General features: G+C 38.5%; 2 protein-coding genes across 3 annotated transcripts in view; one reads left to right on the top strand and one right to left on the bottom strand.

Annotated features, from left to right (window-relative positions):
- The window catches only part of DNAJC3 (DnaJ heat shock protein family (Hsp40) member C3), a 31,163-nt gene extending 18,624 nt beyond the window's left edge, over nt 1–12,539 (top strand). The window contains exons 7-13 of one of the 2 annotated variants that reach the window (XR_011679756.1): nt 930–1,049; nt 2,834–2,939; nt 3,035–3,155; nt 6,923–7,055; nt 7,805–7,953; nt 8,357–11,754; nt 12,109–12,539. Coding sequence is in view for 1 of the 2 variants with exons in the window: in XM_071430966.1 (XP_071287067.1) it covers nt 930–1,049; nt 2,834–2,939; nt 3,035–3,155; nt 6,923–7,055; nt 7,805–7,953; nt 8,357–8,514 (787 nt within the window). In the remaining variant the exon portion in view is untranslated. Of the gene's footprint in view, nt 1–929; nt 1,050–2,833; nt 2,940–3,034; nt 3,156–6,922; nt 7,056–7,804; nt 7,954–8,356; nt 12,061–12,108 lie in introns of those variants that run through there. The other variant, XM_071430966.1, reaches the window with a different exon arrangement.
- A 1,931-nt stretch (nt 12,540–14,470) lies between these two features.
- UGGT2 (UDP-glucose glycoprotein glucosyltransferase 2) overlaps nt 14,471–18,923 on the bottom strand; it is a 75,103-nt gene continuing 70,650 nt past the window's right edge. The window contains exons 37-39 of the mRNA XM_071430964.1: nt 17,319–17,435; nt 16,210–16,354; nt 14,471–15,280 (exon numbers count right to left, since the gene is read on the bottom strand). Of these exons, the coding sequence (XP_071287065.1) occupies nt 15,258–15,280; nt 16,210–16,354; nt 17,319–17,435 (285 nt within the window). The 3' untranslated portion in view covers nt 14,471–15,257. The remainder of the gene's footprint in view (nt 15,281–16,209; nt 16,355–17,318; nt 17,436–18,923) is intronic.

Raw genomic sequence — 18,923 nt, 5'->3', positions numbered from 1 at the left:
AAAAGCACGATTGAGGACACTGTTGAAGAACAGAACGGAATCAGAAAGAAAGGGATAAGCCTCTTTCCTTTATTCTTGTCTGATACCATTAATTTTTGCTTCATGAGACATGCTGAGAAAGAGTTCTATAGCTCTTGAACTTGCTGGGTGCTATCTATTGTCCTTCCCTTAGTTTCTTCCTCTTAAAGGCCTAATTATTTTCAAATTGTAAGATATTTTTGTCTGTGCTTAGGAACAAAATAAGATTTTGTAATCTCTTCCTGAAATTGACATAGTGGTTGTGCTATGGTGACTCTGTGGGATCCATAACATTTATTCCTTCATATGACTGCATTCTGGAGGTTTTTTGAGTTTTTTTTAGACTTTGGACTATTTTGGCACACATTTTCCCTAATCAGAGTCTGATTAAACATTCTTCACGGTGAAACATCAGCCTCAGGCTTGGCTGAGATTCCATCAAGGAGGTTTGTGTCTTAGTTGAGCTTTCTATTTCAAATGACACAAAATACACTTGAATGTAGGAATTTTGTAATATATCTGAGTTACAATTGATGATAATTTTCCTATCTATTCATCTGATAACTGCTGAATATAATTTCTTTCACAGAGTGCCTTTTTCTTCAAAGGTACTCTTCAGCTCTTTAGTCAGTTATTAGTGTAGCATTTAATCTTTTGTGTGTTTGACAATACAAAAGAATTAAAACCAAATCCAGATAAGTATCCCTGTATATTTTGGAAGACTCTTTTTGGTCTTACTTTATATTAATATTTGGATGAAGGGAGAGATCTGTGAAAGAACTCAAGTGTTATTCTGAACAGTTTATAAATGCTGCATTATGTCTCCTGGTAAAATTTCATAGTATGTGGTGACCTAGGTGTGTTGTTTTGTGTTTTTTTTTTTCCACTTCTCCTTACCTCTCTGTGAAAAGTGAGGTCCGGGAGTGTCTGAAATTGGACCAAGACCATAAGCAATGCTTCTCTCTCTATAAGCAAGTGAAGAAACTCAATAAGCAGATCGAGTCAGCAGAGGAATTCATCAGAGAAGGCAGGTAAGTATTCACTGCTATATAAAGGAAAAAAAAATAGAAAAAACCCACAATTGAGGCACCAACTTACTGATTGAGGAGCTGATTAAAGTGATGCTTTTTGCCTGTGTCAGTTGAAGTGGGTACTGAGCAGAGCTCTCAAATTACAATTAAAATAAATATTGACTTGCATAGCAACTATTCTATTCTGATTCCTTCTGATGCCACTGTGTCCCTTTTGCATACTTAACTTCTTTCTGCAGCAGGTAGTAAGACAAACATAGGGATGGGAGTTTTCAGCTCTCATATATTATTACTCAGCACTGATGGGAACCCCACCTGAGCACTGGGCTCCCCAGTGCAGGAGAGATGAAACTACTGATAAAGTCCAGTGAAGTTCCACTAAGATTGGAGGTGAGGAGCATCTCTCTTCTGCAAGGAAAGGCTGGGGTGGCTGAGAGTGTTTGCCCTGAGACTTCTCTGCTACAGGGTGATTTCATCAATTTATCTGAAGGGAGGGTGCAAAGAGGGTGGAGCCAGGCTCTGCTCGGTGGTGTTCTGTGATGGGATCAGGCCAATGGGTGCAAACTGAAACATGAAATTCCCTTGAAACATTAGGATATGCTTTTTACACTGCTCATTTCCACTGGTGCAGGTTGTCCAGGGGGGTTATGGAGTCTCCCCACTTGAGAGTTAAACAAAAGCATTTTGGACACAGTTGTAGGCAGATTTCTGGAGGTGGCCCTGTGTGGGCAGTGGGGTTAGATGAGAAGATTTCTAAGAGTTCCTTCCAACTTCAGCTATTCTGTGATGAAAGGACCATATCTTAAGACTAAAACCACTTAGTAACTCTGCAGTGCCTTGATGGCAGAAGTGGTTCTGACTGATGAGCTTTTTTTCTTTCATGCACCCTGTTCGATGATAGACAGTGCCTCCATATTCTTGTAGTTCTTGCTTTACTTCAATTTTGTGTTCCCAAGCACATGACATCCAGCTGTAAGGACCCCTGAAAAAATCACTAAATATTGTCAAGGTGGCTTTTTAAAATGAAGTACATCAGGAGTGTGAATAAGCAGAACTGATGCCAGTTTTATTAAGCCAGAATTTGGACTCTTTTCACTTATTTAATACAGCATCAGCGAAGTTTCAGGGAGTCTGAGAGCTTGCATTTCTCTAACTTGTAGCAACCCGTGAATTCAGTCTCACTCTCATATTTTTAGGTAAATGTTCTAATCTGTTTCTCACTCAAACCATGTAACTTTAGCATTTTGAGGCCTTCACAGCAAAATAACACTTGACTGTGTGACTTGTGAAAAGAAAAGGAGAAAACATCTGCTTGATTAAAACTGGCATAAGGAGCTTTTTTGTACCTCTGTGAATAGCTACCTTTTGTAGTGTGCAAATAGTCTGGACTCTTACTGTGAGCACAGAACTGAGTCCAATCTCAGGTATCAGTGGGGGAGATGCTTATTTTGAAGTGGAGTGTCATGTTGGACAGGAGGCAAATCTGGAGACCCTTGGCTGTGCATTGTGAAGGATTGCTGTTGTTACCTTGTGCATAAGCCTGAGCAGGCCTAGTGCCTGCTCTTCTGTCTCTCAGCACAGAGAAGGGAATGGGAATGTAATTCTTGAAGTGCCTGCAAGTTTTCTTTACACTGTTGTTTCACACCTCAACTTTAAGGCTATTGAAGGGAAGGTCCTTTGGTAGAAGGATGGAAGAATCTGTGAATTTTAAGAATTTTAAAATAAAATGCAACACCCTGAGATAGTGATTACATTTCATGATATTACGCTTTATGTTTAAACAGGTATGAAGATGCTATCAGTAAATATGAGTCTGTAATGAAAACTGAGCCAGAAGTCCCAGTTTATTCTACTCGTGCCAAAGAAAGGATCTGTCACTGCTTATCAAAGGTAATTCTTCTTATCTTCCTCTAAATGTCTTCAAGATAAACATGAAACAAAACTTCCACAACTACATGAGTTTGGTTTTACTTTTGCCTCTCTAGAATCAGCAGGCTACAGAAGCCATCAAACTTTGTTCAGAAGTTCTGCAGCTGGAGCCAACCAATGTGAATGCCCTGAAAGACAGAGCAGAAGCTTATTTGCTAGAAGACATGTATGAAGAAGGTACACTTTTATGCCATTGGCACATGCTTAATGTATATGTTTAAAATGTAGTCAGCGTTTCAAAGGCTTTTTTTTAACATGCACTTTGATTCTACACCATGTTATCCTTAATTAGCCCTGGTAGTTGCAGATTTACAAAACTACTTGGTGGTAATTTTGCCTTGATTAGTGTAAGTGGAATGTACTTGTTTCATCTACAGCAGAGTTGTCTTTACAACAGTGGACTGTGTTCAGGATGTTTTATGAGACTGTGCAGATTACTCAGCTCAGAGATGTTTTATATAATCAGTAGTGTCAGAGAATTGCATTTAGGTAAAAGGTGATTAGAGTTAGGGTAATGTAAATCCATTTTAGGAGTTCCATTTTCATGTCTTGAGATGGCAGCATGAAATAATACTGTTCTCTTCCCTAGCATGTGCTGAGGGCAGAGGAAGGTAACAGCCATTGCTTCTCCTTCCATGATCTCTGTAGTCTTGCTCAGAGAGTAAATTGATTCTATTCCTGAGGCTGCATTTTCCATATGGAATTTCTGTACAATGCATCCTATTACATGGAGTGATAGAAATGACCTCTAAGATTATCAAGTCCAACCATTAACCCAGCACTGCCAAGTGCACCACTAAACCATGGTGTCTCCAAGTGCCGTATCTGCATCACTTCTCAATACCTCCAGGGAGGGTGGCTCAAACTGTAGCGAATGGGAAGAAAGAAAAGTTTTTTAACAAGGTCCTGCACAAATGCAGACAGCCAACCTGGTCTTGTGCTGGGGCAAATTGCCTCCCTGTTGCAGGATATAAGGAAACAGAGCACATACCTGGGGTCTGGGAGAGCATATTTCCTGTGCTAGTGCGTGCTGGGCTTGGCCTAGCCTGGTTCCAAGTGAAGAACCATGCTGAGCAGAACTGTGCTTCTCCAGATTATGTAACATCTCCTGTGCCTTCCCCCTGCCCTTGACAGCAGTGAGGTGGATGTAGTTATACTCTGCCTTCCAGCAGAGCCTCCATCAACAGCATTGCAGCCCATTACTGTTCATCTGCCTGGAGGTGTCTTCATTTATCTTTTGATGGCTGGTTTCTCTTTGCCATAGAGAACACCAGAGCAATTAAAATTGTACTTTCATATTTAAAGGGGCAAAATGATTCTCATTCTTCCCTCAAAAATATTTTCAAGCTGGAGGCACCTATTTTCCTGTTAAAGGTAGGAAATTTCAAAGTACTTGTAATTCAGAACTTTGAAGGTGATTATTGTTAAGTATTCAAGATGCAGTTCACTTTGTATAGCTGTGTTCATGAGATGGTTTTAATTACTTCATAATCACATGGGATCCAGGGCTTGTCTATGGAGACAGATGTTTAATGACTCCATTTCTGGCATACCTCATAAGTACAGGAGTCTATCTGTCTAGAGCACAAGTTTTGTCAAAAAAGGAAAAACCTGCCTTGCTGTTTCAAAGTTGGTCAAAACGTACTAATTTTTGTGTTTTCTTTTTTTCCTCTCCCTACTTTACTACTGTAGAGGTTTCAGTAAGAGCGTAAAGTGGCTCTGTTACTTCTCTAACAGTCTTGGCATGGATGTAGGTTGTCTGCAGTTACTTATATTTGATGGGAAATTGGCCATCATTCCACATACAGAATTAATCTGTCACCGTTTGAAAAACTCAGGCAAGATACCAAAGCCAGCAAAGTTGTTTAGAGATACAGTATGATTACCTTTTGAGAGATCATGAAGATTCTTGTATTGAAATAATGAGAGTTAGATTTGACTGAAGTATTTAAACTGGAAGTGACATTAGAAAATAGTTGTTCCTTTCATGTCATGGAGCAGGATGAATGGAAGTTTCCTGAAATAGCAGGCCAGTAAGAAGCAGCAGTGACTCTTCTGTTTGCTTGTGAGGTACTACTGCTTTTAGAAATAGTGACTCAAAAGAATTGATTAAATATCTCAGTTGACATACCAGGAATTAGTAATAAGTCTCCTGGCTTTATAGCAAACTTCTTGTGGTCATGAAGTTGCCATCCTTTTCCACCTGCTTCCAACCTTCACCCCTCAGATGGAGAGAGCAATTAGCTCTCTGAAAGAGGAAAATCCCTACACTGAAGTGTGCCATCAAAATTAAAGAGGGAAAGGGCAATGTGTACTTGCAGAGTGTGCTGGATGCATTCCTTCTGCAGTGTGCAGCACTGAAACACCTTCCCCTGTGCTTAATGCTTGCAGTCCTTAAATAAAGAAGTTGATTAAGAAAAAAAGAAGAGCAATCTAATACTGTCATGGCAGGTAGTTGACCCCTGAGCAGGTTTCCACGATGGTGCTGTAGGTGATGTGGTGCTCAGTGAGGCTGAGCAATCTAAGCTGCATTTGGCAGGACATTCTCCTAGCTCCTCCTAGTATTACCTGAAGCAGATGAAGTTCAGTGGGGCTTAACATTATTGGTGTAATAAAGCAGCATAATGAAATCCCTGCATTTTCACTGCTTTTATTAGTTTTGATAGCATATATTCAGCACAGATATTAGTGCACACTCCTGTTTTGGGTTTTTTTTTTTAATGACTGGACAAATTATTAAAAATACAAGTAGAAGCCAGAATGCTTTAAGCAGCAAAGGCAGTGTCCTATGATGTGAAAATAAATAGAAATTTCATTTGATTTGTAGTAGCCTAGGAAATTGTTTGGGCTCTGGCAATACTTTTTGGAGGGGTTTTTTTCAGTAACTGAAACAAGATTGCAGTGGTATCAGATGTCTGGGTAATACAAATTCATTAGCACTTCCTGCTGTCTTGCTCAGAAACAGTGAAAAACAAATGTAACACCTGCTGAGAAATAGCATCTGCTTGGAAATAATCTGATGCAAGTACTTTGTCTAACTTGAGAAACTTAAGAGACTTGGATCTGCGAATGAGAGCTTGAGGATTATTGTATCAGTGAAAGAAGAGCAGTCTTATTAAAGACTTCAGCTTGCTTCCCTTGATAGATTTTGATATTGAAGAATATATCAACTTGGTGTCTTAAGCACTTGCAATAATACTAGAATTTAAGTAAAGAAGTGTAGACCTCAAATGTCTTAAAAATTGTCGTCTCTTCCTTTCATTCCTGAGAAATGAAACTCTTGATATAAAAGTGAGAGCATGCCTTTGGGAAAAAAACCCCTAAAATATAACTTTGCATATTATGCATGCAGAGGTGTAAAAAGCCAATATTTGCCTTTTGCTAACAATATGAACTTACTGGTAGTCTGAAATCTGTCTTTATAGTCACTAAAGAGGAAGAGACTTTCTATTGTGTTGATTGAGTGCAGACTGGGGGAGAAAAATGAGTATTCATTTAAGGACTCTGGTTAATTCATCCTTCAGTTGAACAACAATGTGGGACTAATGTGCAGTGAGCTTTTCAACTAATAATTGCTGAATCTTTCTTCTTGGTTTCTGTTTCTTCATCCCAGTCCAGGATATGCATTATGTTCATCCTTGTGTTTGTAGTAACGTCCAGAGACTGGTGTGACCTACATTGGTACCCTCCCTTCTTTTTCATTTCCCACAAGTGTGATGAACCTAAAGAAAGAAAATTACCTAATTAATGTGTGAAAGTGAATTTCCTCTATTCCATGATTTTCTAATTTAAGAAAAAACTCCCAAAACATGTAATGTTGAAAGTAAAGTTTTGCTGTTTCTGTATGTTAATGACATAGCTTCAGTTTTGTTGAGTGGCTGAATTCTTTAACTGGAAGTTTGTAGAGTAGTGAAACCTTTTTTCATTGACTTTTTCTATAAAAGCTATTAAAGACTATGAGACTGCTCAAGCCAATAGTGAAAATGACCAACAGATTCGGGAAGGGCTGGAACGTGCCCAGAGAATGCTGAAGCAATCACAGAAGAGGGATTATTATAAAATCCTGGGAGTAAAAAGGTGAGATACTAATTCCAGATATGATGATGTGAAAGATGGTTATTTAAACCAGTACTTCTAGGGCTGATCACTTGAATTTGTTCTGCTGAGTGTTAATTTTTGTTCTGTATCTTGCTATCTTCACTCTTCTGCTGTACTAATTTTTAATGTTCAGCTTGTAAAGTGGCATTTGTTTACAATTCCTTTAGAAAGAATGGAAAAACAGCAAGAAGAGAGGAAATAAATTCTTTGGGAAGAAATTCTTAGTATAGATGACCCTGAGTCATATGGATGAGTTGGGGAAGAAATAAGACTGGCAAGAATTACTAAAAGTAACAAAAATTGTGGCAGATAGTGTGATAGATCTGGAAGGACTGACTGAACAACTTCCCTTGATAATGAGGAGCAAGCAAAGTTCTGAACTAGTATTGGTCGTCCTTCCAATTGGGAACTAATTTGATCTGTTTTTTGTTATTCATCTGATGGCAAATTCCTCAGACTGAGAACTATATTCTGCAGTCACTGGCAGTAGCATCTTTCCAAGAGAAGTATATGGGTGGTGAAGGAGAGAGTGAAGAATCTTTGCTTAAGGTTGCAGCTTGCTTCCTTTGTTTTGTGTAAAGAGTCCTCAATGCCACTTGAAGAAGGTTAACATCACCTCATAACTTTTCTGATGTCCTTAATTGGTGTCTCAGTGTTTATTTTAAACTTCATTAGTGTGGCATTTGGGCAATCAGAAAATGAAGTTATCTGTAATTTTATTCATCTAGAAATGCTCGAAAGCAAGAAATCATAAAAGCTTACAGAAAGCTGGCATCCCAGTGGCACCCTGATAACTTCCAGAGTGAGGAAGAAAAAAAGAAAGCAGAGAAGAAATTCATTGATATTGCAGCTGCTAAAGAAGTCCTCACTGACCCAGGTAATGATGCAGTGGCTTCTTATTTTAATTACTTCTTTTACATCAAGGTCAAAACAAACGTGTAAGTCATAATAAGCATTTCAGCTTCCCTTTTTCCCTTTCTGCCCTTACCCATCTTGAGAAAGCAGTACACTAACACTTGTATCAAGTCTGTTGCATGAAGTCAGATGTAATCTGTACTTATTGTGACTCAATGACTTTTGTTAAAAGTCAAATAGAAATTATATTTTGAAGGTGTCTAGGATTGACCAACTCTGGATATACTTATGTCAAGGATATGTGTGTCTCCTTCTGCTTCAAGTGCTATTGCAAACTGCATTTAGATTATAGCAGCAGCTGAAGTACTCTGGGGAAGCCCTGTTATTACTGTGCCATGATTCCACCTTGGTTTTGTTTCCTCCAGAAATGAGGCGGAAGTTTGATGCGGGAGAGGACCCATTGGATGCGGAGAGTCAGCAGGGCGGCAACAACCCTTTCCACAGGAGCTGGAACACGTGGCAAGGATTCAACCCCTTTGGTTCTGGAGGAGGACCATTTACATTCAAATTTCACTTCAGTTAGAGCCAAGACTGTTTCTGGGTGGCTGCTGCTGTTTTTTACTTAATTCATTGAAAAATAAAAAGTCTCTCTGTTCAAGACCCAAAATCTTAATTTCTATAATGTTGTCCTTAACCCGGAGTCTTACTGCACTAGAAGAAAGCTCCTTTTTTCTTTTGTTGGGTTTGATTTGTGATGAGCTTGACAAGCTCACACTGATGGGGGTTGTGCTGCCTATGTATTTGCTGTGGATATGCAGGACACGTTTATTCCTACGGATGGAAAAAACAGTAAGATGCTACTTAGGACAACACTTTAAATTTAGAATTCAAGTATATGCTTAAAGATAAAAATGCATGTAAATATTTTTGTGGATTGGGGCCTAATAAACATGGCAAGGGTAGTTACAGTAGTCTCTACGTTAACAAACTGTTGGTTGTGCTCAGCAGAATGATCCATCTCCCAGTATTTTTCAGAGGAAACCCAAGTGGCCACCTGCTGGATTGGTGATGGAAGTGCCAAGGGTGGGGAAGAGGCTGCGCACTGAACCAGTCTCAACAATTGCTCTGGACAAAGAGTGCTTGGGGGTAACTGTAGCTGAAATACTGCTCACTTTGTTGTTCACTAACCTGAAATTAATTGGGATGACTTCCTTGGTGGAATTGTCAGCAGTGAGGTGGGGTTGGGGGGAAAGACTCGATTTTCAGAACGCTTCTTTTCTTAATGTGATTTTTGGGTGTTTGTTTAGGTATCATTTTTGAGTAGTTTGCACTTCAACAAAACATCTGCTTCAAATTTGAGCAGAAAATTTGATGTGATATTTCCCTGACTCTGCAGCAATTTGTTGGTTCTGTAGATAAAGTCAGAACTGAAACAGGTTGTGATGTGAGTGTACTGCAGGAATGTGATATTAACTCCAGCCTTACCATGCAATACAACTTCAATTCTGCTGGATGATGCAACAGAGAGTTAGTACTACATGAAATTGTAGTAATTTTATGTTTCATGTAATAGCATCGGTACTGCAGAGACAGCTGTGTGCAAAAAGAGGGACTCACTTCCCACTAGCCAAAAGTCTGTTTCTAATTTTTTTCTATATGCACATACTTAAAATGGGTTTGGTGTAGTTGTTGGAGTTGTGTGAATGCGCTGTGTGGTGGTACCAGGGCTGCAGCTGGTAGGAGTGAGGAGTCTTCTCATTCTGTAACTGCATCTGTCATAATTACTGACATAATTACTGAGTTTCATCAGCAGCCATTTTCTTGGAATGCAAGAATTACAGTTCATCAGTGTTCTCTTGATTGGATTTTAACTGGAAAACAATAATCAGTTGATAGAAGTCTTCTCTTGCTTCAACTCCTGGCACTTGAAAACCTAAGCAGCCTCAGTAAAACAAATGAAATTAGCAAATAAGGCCTTCAGTCTGAAAGGGAGGGGTTTCTTACTGTAGGTGAAGTTGCTGTTGAAGTAGAACCCTTGGCTCCTGCCTCAAGTACTTCACCAATATAATTGTGAGGCCATGCAGCTTTGTAAAATGTTTTTCAACAGCACTTTAAAGCTCAGTGTTCACAAATTTATCTTCAAACTGAGGAGGTTGTATGGTGATTTCTAATGGTTTATGGTACAAAACCACCACAGCAGCCTCTTAAACTCCAGTGTTGGATGTTCACTAAGTTGAATGACTTTCTACAAGTTCAACTTGTGCTTGTGACCTGTTGGAAATATTTTGGCTCGAAGTGTTGGAGATGCTCAGGGCTGTTGAGAGCGCTCAAGGCTGGCACAGCTCTCAGGGGCTGGGGCTCAGACATAGGAACTGACTGCACAGTGAGGAGCCTGCTGCCCCGTGGGCTTGGCCTCTGTGCCCCTGCTGCTTGCTGGCAGTACCTAAGGTTGGGCAGGTAGCTGTGGGGGGCAGCTGTCCGTGTCCTCCTGCGGCTCTTGTCAGCCCTCCGCCCTGAGGGGTGAGCTCCACCCAGCTGTGCTAGCCCTGGGTTGTGTGTGAGCCATTGGAACACTTGTGTATTGCCTTGTTCTCTCCAGCAGGGGCTGCTTTAAAATGAGTATTGAATGAGCAGCGTGAGCGATGTGCCCGATTGCGTACATGCAGGAGTGGCAGGGCTGTGCGAAGTCACAGTAAAGACTACAGACAGCTGTGCTTGTGTGCCAGGGGACTGCTGGAAATAAGTTCTCTTTCAAAGGACTGCCCTTGTGCAGCTTTAAAAGCTCGAGCTGAGAGAATTGTTTCCTGAGGTTTCTTTTTTTTTTTTGTATAGAGAAGGAATAAGATGTTCCCTCATGAGTAAATTCTTCATACTAGGCACTGATGTTGGAGCAGTGTGGGTTTGTTTCTCGGAGGCAGCGGGACAGAGACGAACAAAAAAGGACAGTGTGCATTTTGAAAATGAATGAATGGGAACGGGAAAATTACATTTTAAGAACAAAAAAGCTTGAATGTAGTCAGTAGAAGATGATTGATGCATGATTGCTGTTCACAGATTCCTTTTGTTGGAAGACAGGTTTTTGGAAACAATAGCAAAACGCAACAGCGGAGAACAAGGCTTTCTAGTATTGAGCAGCTGCTGTGCACAAGAAGTGTTACCACCCCGGTGCTGTTTTGAAGGGCATTGAGGTATTCTGGGAAACCAGACCAAGTTGTGTTTAAAAGAAACCATTTATGTTGCAAGGCTCTCCAGCTCTGGCGCTGCATTTCCTGATGTGACTCTGGCAAAGGAAGTGCTGGTCCCATGCTGAGTGTTAATGGTGCAGGCGACACGCAAGGAAGCTGAACTCGCCTTTTATTTATTCGTGGGTGTCTGTAGTGCAATAATGTTCAGTAACTGAACATTGAAGTAAATGTCCCGGTAGTTTGTCAACCCTGAGATGTGCATGAAACATTGTTCCCATCATTGGCCTGTATGTAGATGCAAACTTTCTCTGTGGAGTTCTTTCAGTTTTAATAAACTCGTTTCCAACTTGTTTTAAAATGAAGGTGGGGGGAGCATATTTTACCTGGTAAAATACTGATATGATAATTGATCAGTATTATAAGAGATTTGAAGGGAATTGCAAACTGAAGAGCTCAAACTTGTGACATATGCAGAAAATGTATTAGTTTAAACTTAAAAAAAAACCAAAACAACAACAAACCTTAATGCTTGTTATCATTTCAGTTTTCAGACTGGTGTTTGGAACAAGAATTATTCTTCTGTTTAGGGCCGTGATTTATAGGAGCTTTGCTGGAAACTAGCCAGGATAGCCTAGCAGGTTAGTTATATTTAAAAGTGCCTTATTGTAAGGTATTATTTGCTCTGTAATACACACTTTTATCCATAAAGCCGTAACAAAATAATTGGGAGAATAATTTTTTTTTGCCCTCAGCAAATTACTAAGTAGCAGTTTCATGTTTTAAGAAGGGTAAGTAAAGTTAGCCAGAGATTTATCAAATGTTTCAAATTATAAAATGTCTTTATATGGAATCATAAATCTACAAAGCAAGAACTGTTTTTTCTAGAACTGTGGGAATTATTTTATGGTATTTTTCACAATAAAGATATTTATGATGACAAGAAAGCATAGCTGTGCATTTGTCTTCCCTTCTTTCCTCATGCTGCTCTTCAGGTTTGAAGCTGGAGCTGTGCAGGACTGCACAGGGCACTTCTGCAGGTGGGGGACAGGAAGAGAAGGAAGCAGCCACATTCTGTGTGGAGGAGAACCTTGTATAGAAGTTAACTGCAGCACCTGTAGAAGCTCTGTTGAGTGCTGATTTCACAGTGAGAACATCCAGCCCTTGGAATATCCCCAGGAAATGCTGGATTCCCCAGTGTTGGAACAGTAAGATTTGCCTGATAGGGTGCTGAGCCATCTTGCCTGGACTGTGCTTTTGCCAAAGAAGGCTGGACCAGGTGATTCTTGAGGTCTTTCCCAATCTGGTATCCTGTGATTCCATGAAATCTCAGACTGAAGGCAAGTACTTGATTCAGGGAATGGGTTAAAAGGAACATTACTGAGAAATATTTTTAATACTAAATAAAGCTCTGGCTCATCAACAATACTGCACTAATGCCTGGTTTGTTCATTTTCTGTTAAACTTACCACCTGATCTCAAGATCAAGACATAGAAAAGACACTGTCATAGGAATATAAATTGTAAAACCCTTTCATTTGAATAGTTCAAATATTCTTTTGCTTATTTCCTGAGTTGTGCCATGTTTTGGCAACACTCTAAAGCAGCATGTGTTTTCATCCCTTTCACAGGGCAGAGCACAAAGACTGGAAATAAAAAACAATCTCTCTCTGCACCTCTACATCTCACCTCACAGCAGATGCCTTGATTTGAACACTGTTATTGCTTCCCTGCAAAAACACTTTAGAGGAAAGGCAGTTGAGGACTTGCTGCCATTTTTTTTCTTTGGCTCTATTAGCCAAGTAGGGAATGGTAATTGTGTAATACAAAAAGGGAGAGCAGAAAATAATCCATCTTTGTTTCTCCAGAGGAACCTTTTAATACTTTGTACAACATACACAATCCATGGATTTAGGATTAAGGCATGCTAATGACTCAAAGTGCTGCCTTAAAGAGATCTTTAAAAAGCAGTGAATATGTTTGTGGGACCTTTCTTATTTTATTTTATTATTATTTTATAAACCATTGTATATTAAAAAAAGCTTTCTTTGAAACTAGTATTTTGCAGGGAAAAAAAACCAACTAGAACATTTTGTACAAATATAGAAAACACTAGAAAATAGCATGAAACCTTTTACATCTTCAAAATTATCTCCAGCAAATTACATTTATAAAATTATATTCTAATCATTTAAGCAATCTCAAGGAAATAGTATTTAAAGAACCATTTCTTTTTTTAAAGCCAGTAGAGGTAAACCAATTTTAAAAAGAACAGGATGCTACAAAGAAAATGAACATGAAATCAGTGCATGAATTATCCACTTTTTATATTGCAGAACATGCTCACATAGATAATCATAATTAAAGACAACTAAGGTTTCTTAAAAAACCTTTAACTTCTCTCCTAAAGCAAGTTTTCCTTGGAATACCAAGGCAGATCCGTGTGAAATGCTGCTGCAGAGTCAGGCAGCAGGATGGAAGTATAAATCTGAAAAATACTTTGAAAATAAAATAAAATAATGCAGCAAACAGCTGAATAATGGTTTGGAGGTTTTTGTCCTCTGCTATGGCAAATCAGTTACTTCCTTGTTATGCAGGGAATTTTTAGTAATGGTGCATGATATCCCACAGTAATTAAGAGAACAAGCATAACAAAACAGCTCCTGCACTGAAATGGGTCAGACATAAAGGGAACTGACATTAGGCTTTACTGACTTTTGCTATTGGGTTGCACAGGAAATACTCCATTGGGTACTTCATAAAAAGGAAATCTCTCAACAGACTTTTAAAAACCTGTATGTGACATGCTAGAACTGTTCAAAATACATAAAGGTAAAACCACAGAGAATACAAAGAGCTGTAAAAAAATCTGCATGTCTCCCATTCCTTAGTAATATGGCTTGAAAAATATCAGCAACGTGATTTTAAATACTCGCTCTTACAGTAAGAAATGGTAAGTAACCACCAGCTGAGGACAATGACAGTGGATACAAAATCTGCTTCATTTCTCTAATTGTTTATTCAGTTATTTGCTGCTATGGAAAATAATGTGCAATCCTTGCTGATTCACCCACTTAGAGCTAATTACATGGTCTTGTGTAAATTCAAGCATTTAAACTGGAAGGCTTCCTATAAGAAAGTGTGGTCTCATGCAATCCTATTTTGAAACTAGCACAGCCTGAACAACAGGGTGTGTATTTAAGGCACTAGGTTTCACTTTGAGACACAAATTCCCCATTTTCAAGTATGTGTATTGTAAGAACTGTTCCCTGCAATTTCTGTGGGATCAAAATGTCAGTATCCCATTAAAGCAACAGTTTTGTGAGTACAGGTTTAGAAAATTACAGGAGACACCACTGATAGTCAAAAAATACTCATGTATTTTATTATTTTCAGTTATAAACAGAATGATGATAATCAAAAGTGAGTAGAAGCAGCTTTCAGGTACTGACCTTCTGATACAATGTATGCTGGTCAGAAAATCACCTCAACCAAAACCATAATGGAATTTTATCATACACTATTTAAGTGGCCAAAAGCAGCCTAAGAATCAAAAATTAATTTTAAAAATCTCTAAGAGTGCAGAAATCCTGCATAATAAATGAAGACTGTCATTCCTTGCTTTAGCTTCCACGTGGAGTTATCTTTGTATGGTCTAAATTAGACATCTTATATTTTATGAAGTTCTTTATTGTGACCACAGCATTTCTTGAGTGACAAAACTATGGGCATATAATCAAAATTTCTGATATTTAAATACAGTAGCCTAATGCATGGAATATGCACAAAACAGTTTTCAAGTACATATTTAATGTGTGTGTCCTCCCCTGGACTGACAATCCTGAACACATCTTCCTTTATATTCCAAAGTCCTCTGGGCAAACTGTACTTTAGAGAAGGAAAAGAAAAACAAAGCCATTGGGAAAGCTGCTCCATGCCACTTAAAAAACCACAAACCCCCAAGTACCTGTGGATTTCTCATTTTGTATTGCATTTAAAATGTTTTAAATAACACTTTAAGTTATAAAATATTTGACTTCACATTAAAGAATGCTGCGAATAGTGCCAATGTAACAGCTGTAAATTCTGTTCAGTCCTTCCCAGAAGACTCTGGAGCTGTCACCATTGCTGGTCACGGGCTGTGCTAAAGTTCATCATGCTTGAGCCCTGGAGCCAAAGGGAAAAATACACAAAAGAGTTACACACAGACAGTGCCTGGGTTTGTAAGATGTGGAGAAAGCCTTTTACTTTCCATTTCCTGCTAATCAGTCTGTTCAGGAACATGAACTTCATTTTTGGAGCCTTGCTACAAGCTGACCAAAAGCTTTCACAAAGAATAAAACCCACTAAGAATTCTTTAAAAGGAAAAGTGAATTTGTTCCTCCACTCAAGACTTATAAATATTTATCTGCTCATTTTTTCTTCAACCTTGAGAGCTCAGATAATCTTTTCATTTTGTTTTACATTACTCCAAGAAGTCAAGTCTTACTGGGAGTCCTGCATATGTGTTTGTGCCTTTTTTTTTTTGCTTTTAGGTTTTGTTTGTCTGGGGCTTTCATGTTATTTAATTATTTAGTTGAAAACAATTTTAGTTTAAAAAAAAAAAGCCAAACAAAACAACAACAAAAACCCCCAACCAAACAAAAAGCCAAACCTTAACCCCAAACTAACTAAAATAGAATTTAGTGCAAAAAGGCTTGGATAGATAAACCTAGAGAGAGAGATGCAGAGGCAAATTATTATTCAGTCCCCAAATGCTTAATAAACATGAGCTTTAGATTATCCAAGTGAAGTCTAAGCTAATGTGCTTTACTTAATATTTGTGGCCAAAATAATGTGACTGTTGGTTGTGCTTGAGGTGCAGGAACAGGACCACTGAGCTTTCTCTTAGATTCTGGCATGAAACAAGAGGGTTTGCTGTCAGTGTAACTCCTGTGGAAAGAAGCATCACACAACTATCAAACCCCACACCATTTCTCTAACAACAAGGGAAATTACACAAATACAAGATTTGTACCTACTGACCCCAATCTTAATTTCAACTAGACTGATATTTTATTTTTAAAAGCTAACAGCTGAATATGCATCTAAATTACCTTTTTGAAATAATGATGTTAGATTTTTCTTCTCTCTTTCAATTTGCTGTATTAAGTTTCGGATCTCAGAGTCATAATCGACCCATTCAGGGACTATCCGGGCAGCAGCCTTTAGTTTTGGTTCTTTGGTTTGGGGGTTGTTGCACTGAAAGGTTAAAACATATTAGATGTGAACAAAGCCAATGTGAAAATAACACCTTTTCAGAGAATTTAGCTCAAATGAATTGTAAATACTTTTCTTTTTGCTGACTGTCAGCATAGCACAGACATGGCTGGCACAACACTACTAAAATTTAGACAAAGTTGCCCAGGAGATGCAAGATTGACATTGGCACATTGAAACTGAACCTGATGTGGGTTTTGAACAGAGAGCACCTGTCTTCAAAGCACAAATAAACTCATTCTAACAACTGTAAAGACACAAAGAAAACTATTTGCATACTGAAAAATCACACCAAGTTCCAACTGTCAGTTTTCCTTTCAAATTATAGCTAAAGCATCAGAAATAGTGTATGTGTGTTGTCAAAAAATCTAAATGAGGAAAAATGGGATGGGGATAATAATGACAGGAAAAGATTTTTGTCTCTTTCTATTCCCAAAGAAAGAAACTTTCTTCTTCCTAAACATGGATAGTGTCCTGAGCATTATGCTTTTAAAACTCTGCTTTATCTCCTGTTTATAGCAATGAAACAGACCAAGAAAACCATGACAATGTTAAGGTTTTGGAGGAACCTTCTTTGTGGGGAGAACAAGAGCAGCCCATAGTGCCCAGACAGGTAACAGCACTTTGTCACAGTTCCAGTAACTTGGCTGACTATGGAAAAATTATAAGGAAAATACATGTATGGGCATGAAAAGCCTCAATCCCATCTGGTTAAGAGATAACACTGAATTTTTTGGTACAGTTTTCAGCTTTAACGTAAGCAGATTTGGTAGAGAGCAAGTGGGAGAGGTCTCTGGAGAAAATGTTTCAGGGGAAGGGATGCAATGTTGCAGTGCCTTCCAGCAAGGCTGGCTTCATGACATGAAACACATTCAACCTGAAATGCCCCAGAAATCACAGCAAAATTTTTCATCTGTACAACTCATCTAAATCAGGATCAACTCACCAGGTCTATTGTTTTAGCCTTTTTCTTGGATTTATCATCACACCAGGTTTCACACCAAAGCCACTCCTGAGGGAGAGACTTAATGGCTACTTGATGAATCATATTATTGGGAAGATCCTGTACAAATTTTGTAAAATCATAAATTAGCATTGAATAGAAACCAGCTTTCCATTCCTTGAAAAAAAAACCAACAACCCTGACTCAAAAAACATCTAATGCAGGATTATGCCACTACTCTGAGTTGAGCTGGCTTCTAGGAAAATGGATTCCAGAAACGAGCTTGAGAAGGAAAAGCTTTAAACTGCTATTCTGGCTCAGTTCCTTACTTTACTTCTAGGGTTTTTTTTTTTTTTGACCTTTATTATATAGTCAGGAAATCTTGTCATGAAAACTCTGGGCCAAGATCTGGCAGAATGCAGAGAACAGCATTCATAAATGAGAAACTCCTCAGGCAGGTTTCAGGCTGGCTGCACCTGCTCTGGCCAGAGCTGCAAAGAGCAGGGGCAGTAACTGGCACATCCATTGGTAAGCACCCTCACGTGTGCAACCTTACATTAGATTTCAGAATAAATGTCAGCACTCAAGTGTTAGTCACATCTTATTTTGCCAAGTCACACTGCTAAATGTGACAGAATAAAATAGCACATATTGCTGCATTATGAAAGATGTATAATTTAACTGAAATACAGACATTGGTACCAAAGAATTGCATCAAATTATATGGAGAGCCAAGACATTCAGCATTAATTGAAATGCTTTATTTTTTTTATAACTTATAATTTTTGGAATGTTGATCACCATTTGGAATGGTTTACCACCATTTCAATTCCAAAAGAAGAAAGACTGGTTTTCTGTTGTGCCTCTCTGACTTTCTAAATGAAATCACAATTCCTGAATTACTGCAGTACTTTTAGAAGCTGTCAATTTAAAAATTGTTACATGCAGTAAAATGTAGAAAGTCAGCTGTTAGTTTCAGGATTTAAAGTAAATGAAAAAAAAAAGAATAAATACAAAAACTGCTCTGTACAAAATTACTGTACTGGAAGTCTAGTTTTTATGATGTGTCATTTTTTCTCCCTAGGAGTTCTATACTTATTCTCCTTTGCAGTTAAAATCATCATTTCCCCTTCTATCTACTTCTCTTCTGTGGTTTAAGAACCTTAACTGCCACCCATGAAGATGGCACTGCTGGAAGATTAACAGAGAGCTGGGATTGCTGCTTCTTTGAGAAGAGCAGTGAGCACTCCAGACAGGTATTTAAAACAAAAATAGTAATAACAGAGTTATAATGCATCCTCATCAGTAGATGAAAGCTCTCCAGGTCTCCAATACATTGCACTGTGGTTTGTATTTCTAGGAGTATTGCTGTATTTTGTGTAAGAAGAAGCAATGAAGACAGCAAGTAGCTCCTGTCAATATGGTCAAACCAGATTATTATGAAAATACTACTTTGAAATATTCACTTTCCAAAGTAATTCCAATTCCATTCTGCCAAGAGTTAGCTACCTTAACATCTAGTGCTTAAGTGGCTTTTGATTTGATCCAACAGGCTAATAGGAGATATATGCTATCATGTATTAAAGCTGTAATTGGAAATATAAGAAT

This window comes from Agelaius tricolor, unplaced genomic scaffold (assembly GCF_023055355.1).
Source record: "Agelaius tricolor isolate 1412-34295 unplaced genomic scaffold, bAgeTri1.0.p SCAF_7, whole genome shotgun sequence".
NCBI classification, from domain to species: domain Eukaryota; kingdom Metazoa; phylum Chordata; class Aves; order Passeriformes; family Icteridae; genus Agelaius; species Agelaius tricolor.
This window is presented reverse-complemented; position numbering and strand designations above follow the sequence as displayed.